This window comes from Arachis hypogaea, chromosome 14, assembly GCF_003086295.3.
Source record: "Arachis hypogaea cultivar Tifrunner chromosome 14, arahy.Tifrunner.gnm2.J5K5, whole genome shotgun sequence".
In the NCBI taxonomy this organism is placed as follows: domain Eukaryota; kingdom Viridiplantae; phylum Streptophyta; class Magnoliopsida; order Fabales; family Fabaceae; genus Arachis; species Arachis hypogaea.
In genome coordinates, this window is record NC_092049.1 from 101,860,658 (window position 1) to 101,868,115 (window position 7,458).

The 7,458-nt window shown below is 34.0% G+C and overlaps 1 protein-coding gene across 1 annotated transcript; it reads right to left on the minus strand.

The window, feature by feature from the left end:
* Positions 1-345: 345 nt before the first annotated feature.
* Positions 346-7,139, minus strand: LOC112743591 (probable anion transporter 3, chloroplastic). Its single transcript, XM_025792869.3, has 8 exons — positions 6,424-7,139; positions 5,565-5,791; positions 2,969-3,317; positions 2,817-2,861; positions 2,233-2,379; positions 1,621-1,758; positions 1,121-1,154; positions 346-1,014 (listed from the first exon to the last, which is right to left on the minus strand). Exons 1-8 carry the CDS (start codon positions 6,868-6,870, stop codon positions 845-847), a joined length of 1,557 nt encoding a protein of 518 aa, XP_025648654.1. The 5' UTR covers positions 6,871-7,139; the 3' UTR covers positions 346-844.
* Positions 7,140-7,458: the final 319 nt, after the last annotated feature.

The following is a 7,458-nucleotide window of genomic DNA, read 5'->3' on the forward strand; positions in this document are numbered from 1 at the left end:
TGATCAAGTAGTAGCGATGGTAATCAACTTGAGTTGGAGATCACTCGTCCGATAGTATCGAAAATTTGAATCCCACTTTATGTATGCAATAACTTATTGGCTAACAACAGACCATTAAATAGAACTTAGATACATACGAATTAGTCTTTGATCTATCGAACTAAAAAATACTGTGCACAACCAAAAAGTAGTAGGGATGGTCCGATCATAAATCTTAGGTTAAACTCCATTGTCGTGGATGTAACAAAATTAAGTTGGCACATCAATTTGATATACACTTGACGCAATCCCAATGGTAACAGGGAACTGAATTTTAGTTTAAGTATTTCAGTGTAACACGTAAAATTATGCATCAAAATAGTAAATAGATTATTCATCGCATATTTTCTCGTAATCTATACAAGAACGTAAACTATATTATTGATACACACCAACCATATTCATCCTATCACTTTCTAAACAACCTAAAACTATATACACATTATCCACACACACGTCACAATTTTTGGTTCATTTAAAAAATTTATGAAAATATAAAGAAGAAACCTACACTTTATTCGTTTCATTTTAGAACTACTAAATACGTGACGAATCTCATTTTAAGATAATAAACTATATAAATAAAAAAATGATCTTCATTCATTTCTTTCTCCTAGTAGATCACCCCCCAATTTTGAAACCAATGATTTTCTCCTTCGGCTTTTATCGGGATGCAAAGATGTGGAAAATTTCCCCACAAAACGTGCCGTTATTAAATGCTGTCACGTTCATGAGAATTTGAACTTGGAAATCTTCTAAGATTCAGATTCTCAAATGTGAAAACATTTCAGAATGAATAAGAAACTCACAAAACTTGGTCGCCTGTAGCAAAAAGATTCCAAAAAATGGTTGTGACAAAATAAAGAGCTGCTGTTAAAGTTAAGAAAGCCTGAAATGAACCCAGCCACTGTACAAAATAACCGGTTCCAATTGTGCTTATGATAGCTGCTAAAGTCCCAGCTGAATTTGATATTCCTGTAGTAATAAATTATTATAAGCAAAAAGAAAATGTTAAAATAAAATGAAAAAAAAAGTATTCCCTATAAATATAATACATTATTTGATTAAATAAATCCATTACCATGTAGTATTCCTGCATACTGAGGAGCAATATCCTGACCATATACAAATGTGAAAATTGTGAGGTTCTGGTGTAACCAATGTAACTTGTAATTTGGGTAATGTTATGGCAAAAACATTCATGCAGTTATTTTTATGTGAAGTTGATAGTTGAAAACTGTTAAATGATTTAACAAGTTTAGAATTTGATTAAATTGTCATCAAACCGATATAACTATCAACTTCACGGGAACACAACTGTACGTGAATCTTCACTTAATGTTATATGAAGAGAGCATTTACTACACATCATGACAATATACTCTCGTTCACTATTATATGGGATTAACACCCAAACCAAATGGAACTTACACCGCATGGAACGATGGATATAAGGACTATGTCAACATCGTGTTAACACAAACATTGCGTACAGATAACATCTCTCTTCTAAGTTTGCATCAAATATGATAAGTATGCTTTTCTTAAAGGGTATGTTGAAATTTTGAGAGTTGAACTTACTTGTATATTTAGCATAAAGCCGGCCTGGCTGAAAGAACTCAAGCTCAGAGCCGCAGTCATGAGAGTGGCAGCAGTTGTTGGTGAATTGGCATAATATAGGCACAGTAAGGTCACTGCTGGCCCAATGAATCCAATGGTCTGTAAGTAACAAAAAGTATTCATGGTTCAAAGTTCAAACTCGGGCTAATGGTGCACATTCATGCCCTTAGATAATATAATACTTCAGATATATATTAGTACTAAAAATCAACATGAATGAGGAAATAGTCTTGTTGGTTAATAATATGAATTTGAACCCCCAAACACTTACTTAAGCAGACGAATGAGTTGGTTACTCGACCAACTCAAGTTAGTTCACGATGTACTTTATTGATTTAGGGGTAGATTGATATTTACTTCCACACTATAGAGGCGAACTCGCTTTAAATGTGCTTATCGGACTTTTCCCCTTCCCTCCAAAATTCCGACTCGTAAATGCACCATTATTGTTTCAAAGTGAACATATATATTTTCCTTTCAATTTTTGTTTTCACAGCTAGGTAATAGGCATAGCAATTCAAATGGTCAGAAACATCCTTTGGCATGATGGTGCCGATGAAAAAGGTAAATTACCTGCATGACCTTCCTGACAAATGTTGTGGGGTACCCTTTGTTGATTAAGGAGTCTGATATAGAACCAGCAAGATAGCCTGAAATGGCCATTGTTGCCCATGGAACTGCACTAAACCAAGCTGCTTGCTTCAAATTCACATTATATACCTGCAGAAATTATAAATAAGAAAAAGAGTCATTATTGAAAGTTCCATGCTTCATTTGTCTATATAAATTACTTCTGCTCAAGTTCAATCCAACACTCAAAAAGGGAACTAAACAAAACCAAAAAAAAGGGGGGGAGAAAGAAATATTCAATTGCAGTGTTCATGTGACCTTCAAAGTTGCTAACTAAACAAGAATACAACCAAGCACCTGAGTTGACTTTGTTATTGTAGATAAATAATGTCAACTTTAGGCAGAATTAAATTAATTTGACATGCTCAGAACATGGCATACTTAGTGCGATGAGTAAACAAGAAGGATCTATAGCTACTTAATTCATAAGTAATCTCCATTTGATTATTCAAACAACATAAGAAGCAGAATAAAAAAACCCTTTCATTAATATAACTATGTCAAGATCAAATTGAGAAAGTACTTACGCTTTTGAAATAAACTGGCATCCATGAGAGAAGAACAAAGTAGCCCTGCAAATTAAGCAACGGTTTAAAACAATCAGCAATGTTATTCGAAATCGAGTTCATAATAGCAAGCGAATCTTGATTCTTATCATCCAAAGGCAAGTAGAACTCACCCAATTGTTAGTTGCATTGGCAAATATGATAGCCCATGATGGTAATTTCGATAGTAGAAGGCGTAGTGGAGGAAACTGGCTGCTTTTCTTGGGAGAAGCTGCTTTTCCAGCTTGTATCAATCTTAGCTCTGATATGCTGATGAAATTACTTTCTTGAGGATCATCTGTAACTCGATACGCCCATGTTGTCGCCCAGAGCAACCCAAGAGAGGAGAATAAGATAAAAGGACCGGAGATTCCGATAGTGGACAACATAATTGGTGTGAGCAACAAGCCTATGACATTGCCAAGATGAAATCCAGCCATTGAAATTCCAACTGCACTCGCCCTCTCATTACTTGGGAACCAACTAAAATATATATGAAGATAAAGATCAGAATTGACTTTTCAGAGAACTAAGCTTTGCATGCATTCCCAACAACAATAAGAGAAGCTATGTTTCGTCGATATTCACCACGGGAACAACTAACTCTTGTCCTATTGGATTAGGTCGATTACATGGATTACAAAGTAAATCACCACTTTAATCCTTGAAAAACTGAAATGCTAATAAGCAATAAGAGCTAACTAAGCTCATGGTTTCTTAAAGATGTAATTCGTTTGACAAATTACCCCAAACTCACATAAGAAAATAAGCAATGCCAACGGAAATAAAATCAAGATGACATTTTGGGGGAAATGTGTTAAACTGAGTATATCTTTCAGGTACCACAAGCTTGTTTAGTTCTTTTATAAGCTAATTGTGTGTTTCAATCTTTCAAATTCTGAATTTGTGGTTTATTCTAAATATGATAATAAAGTAAAACAGTTTTACATGTACATTCCGTTACGTCATGTTCGTAAAAATAACTCTCTTTTACATTGATCGCGTAAATGGTCACCCGAAAAAACAGATAAAATCAGACAACTATGTGAAATGTTTTACACTGCATCAACTAGGGATGGCAATGCCACCTGAACTCGCGGGTAGCCACCCTGTCCCTACCCGCTGGGGCGGGTAATTACCCATCCCGCACTGGGGCAGGTTTTTAGCGGGGCGGATTCTTGAGAGGGGAGGGGCGGGGCGGGGTCGGGTTTAGGTAATATCCGCCCCTACCCTGCGGGACGGATTTTTAGTGGGGCGGGTTCTTGAGAGAGGCGGGGCGGGGTCGGGTTTAAGTAATACCCGCCTCGCTATATATATAATATATATGATTTTAATGTATAATATGTATAATATATGTAAAATAATTAGTAAATGATTAATAATATTGTATCATATTTAATTTTTTACTTTAATTTATGTTATATATGTGATAATAGTTATATAAATTTTGAAATTTAATTTTATTTATTGGATTTTAATAATTGTAGGGGCGGATAGGGGCGGAGCGGGTACTGGCAGGGGCGGGTTAGGGTTCAATGTTTTACTACCCGCGGGTAGAAGCGGGGCAGGGTCGGGTAGAGAAAAACCCGCTCCTACCCGCCCCGTTGCCACCCCTAGTAAAGGCTTGGTTTGGTAAAGCTTTTACTTTTTGAAAGTAACTTATGAAAGCTGTCTTTTAAAAGACAACTTTTTAAAAGCCGCAACGCGTTTGGTAAAATCACGTTAAAAACAGCTTTTAATAAGCACAAGCACTGCAATTGTGTTTGGTAAAACAGCTTTTAAAAATTAAAAAAATTATAATAAACATATTTATAACGAAGAATAATTTTTTTTTCAAATTTTAGAGACCAATAATTTAAATATTTATTTGATTTACTCTCTATATTAATATAAATAGAGTTATCATTAGTCAATAATAAAACTTGTATGTAATCCAATGTTAGTACTGATACGTCTATTACTATATATTGACTCACTTTTACAAATCACAGAAACTGGGACACATATCTCAAGTAAAATTATATATCTATATTTACATATGTATATATATGTTGTTATTATAATTTTGACTAATGTTCATGAAGTTGGTGTACGAAAATTTTATGATTGGTTTTCATAAATCAGGTCTCCTTCACGTTTTAAAGAACAGAGAAAAACAAACATCTACTAAAAAATACAAAAACAACGCACAAAATAATATAAATATATAGAAGTTCATGCCTAATACATGATAGAGATGTATTTGTGTTGAAATTGTGAAGATTAGATTGAAAAATAAAAAATATATGAAGATTGTGTTAGAATTTGTGAAGGTTAGGTTGAGAAATTAGAAATATATGACTATTTCAATGGCAATATAACGGCGGAAAATATGTGTGGGAAAATAAATGAAATTTGGTGTTAATAATTAATAATGATAATTTTGAATATTTATTATATTAGATTTTTTTTTTAATTTTGATAAGCACAAACCAACTTTAAAAAGCACCCATAACTTTTAAAAGCCGCAAACACAAGTACTTGGCCTTTTTAATTTACCCAAAATGAGGTACTTGTGTTTTTAAAAAGCACAAGCACCTCTTCAAAAAGCTTTACCAAACCCAACCTAAGTAATACCTAATCGTCCAAGAACAAGAATGGTTTGAAAAACTCGAGCACTTCATTTCCCTAGTGTTAAATAAAGGCATAACTACAATGCCTACATGTTCAATACAAGTTTTGAGGAATCACCTTGACATGAGAGTGCTCATGGATGGAAGTGCCACTCCTTCAGCTAGGCCGAAGAAGGCGCGAATTGCCAATAAGCTTGTTGTGGAGTGGTTGGCTGCCAAAGGGGTAAGAAGAGTTGCCAGAGACCACAAAAGAACACCCCATGCCAGCACCCTTTTCCCTCCATACCTGTCCACCAAAGCTCCTCCAACCACAGAGGAGAATATGTATCCCCACAAGAATGATGACTGGTAATTGCATACATAAGGCATCAATCTTCATGTTAGTGAATAATCCACCAAAACCAAAACAAAAACATCTTAGATTGCTTGGAAAGAAATTACTTATGTTCAAGAAAATATTTCAATTTTTTTCCCTAAAGAAGTAGAATCTGTATATATGTTAATAATAAATATAGATGATATGATTCCTTTTCAAATATAAAAGTATTTTCTTTTGCAGTCCAAGATTACATTTATATGATAGCTCTGTATGCCTGCTTTGTCCTCATGTTCACTAAATCATGATCAGAATTCAGAACCAAACCAAATAAATAAAAAAAGGAAGTCAGATTTGACTTTAAAAGAAATCATTTATATTGTACCTACAAAATAAAATGAAATAATTTTTTGTTTAAAAAATTATCATCAGTATCCAAGAAATATAAATTAATAATAAAGATACATTATATGATATGATTTGATTCCTTTTTCAAATAAACAAATATTTTCTTTTTGCAGTCCTAGGATGGCTTTTTGTGCCTGCTTTTGTCCTCTGATTCATGAATCATCATCATCAAAATTTCTTTCTTTTTGGATTCATCTGAGTTGGTGTATATTTTATAAACATAAAATATTATTTCGGGAAACAAAATATGTACCTGAACAATGCCAAGAAAAGAACTTGACCATCCATATTTTGAAGCAAGAGGAACAACCGCCACAGACATAACAACCCTGTCAGCATTACAAAGACACATAACACATGCCACCAAACTCACCACCTTAAACCTCTCTGGTATCCTAACACCTTCTTCTTTGGCTCTTTTTCCAATGAACATGCCTCCATCTATTCCCTCTGCAGTGCACCTCACATTGGTACTGGTACTCCTCCACTGTTGATGTTCTTGTTCTTTCCTTTTCTTGCTCTCCAAATTCTCTGTTCTTCTCCATCCTTTCAGTGCCAAAGATGGGATTTTGGATTCAAATCCCAACTTGGTCCTTCTAAAACTCAAATGGGGTGCCAAGGAACAAGAAGAAGATGGAGAAAAATGGAACCTCCTTGTGGCGGACATAGATGAAGGAGCTAAATTTATGTTAGCAGCCATTCTTGAAGGGAAAATGAAAATAGAGAATGGTTCCAAAGAGAAGTGAGTTACAGTTTTACAAAGTCATTTAATTTGGAAAAATATGTGAAATCATAATGGAAGAAAGAGATTGTTTGTAGGGAACACGGTTGTAATGATTTGCAAAGTATAATAAAAGGGTTAGGTTGGTGGGGAATGAGTATAGTGCATTTGCACAACAACCCCCCAAGAATTGCAAGTGAAGAAAGAAAAGAAAGAAAAATTTATGTTAATAGTTAATATTGTTTTGGTTTTGGTTTTGGTTTAATATAGTATGGGGGTTGGTGAGAAAATGAAAGAGGTTGAGATAGTGAGGGTTGGTGCAATTTTGTAAGCCAAGTGTGGAAGGGTAGTTTGGGACTTTCCAGTATGGAAGTAAGTACACACTTGACGTGGCACCACGTGTGCGGGAGGGGTTCTATCTAATGCCATTGTTGACGAGTATTTGAATTTTTTAAATTTTAAATTTTATTTTAAAAAATAAAATATAATTTTTTATTATTTATTATAGAACAAAAAAAATATAAAAAAAATATTTTAAAAATAAAAGATTATATTTTATATTCTAAA

Bases quoted from the DNA above. Each gene is read 5' to 3' on its own strand.
- LOC112743591 (XM_025792869.3), bottom strand. From the start codon at position 6,870: ATGGCTGCTAACATAAATTTAGCTCCTTCATCTATGTCCGCCACAAGG. The intron at 5,792-6,423 runs GTACATATTTTG...TGCAATTACCAG, and splicing joins CTTTTCTTGGCATTGTTCAG to TCATCATTCTTGTGGGGATA. The intron at 2,862-2,968 runs GTGAGTTCTACT...CTTAATTTGCAG, and splicing joins CCAATGCAACTAACAATTGG to GGCTACTTTGTTCTTCTCTC.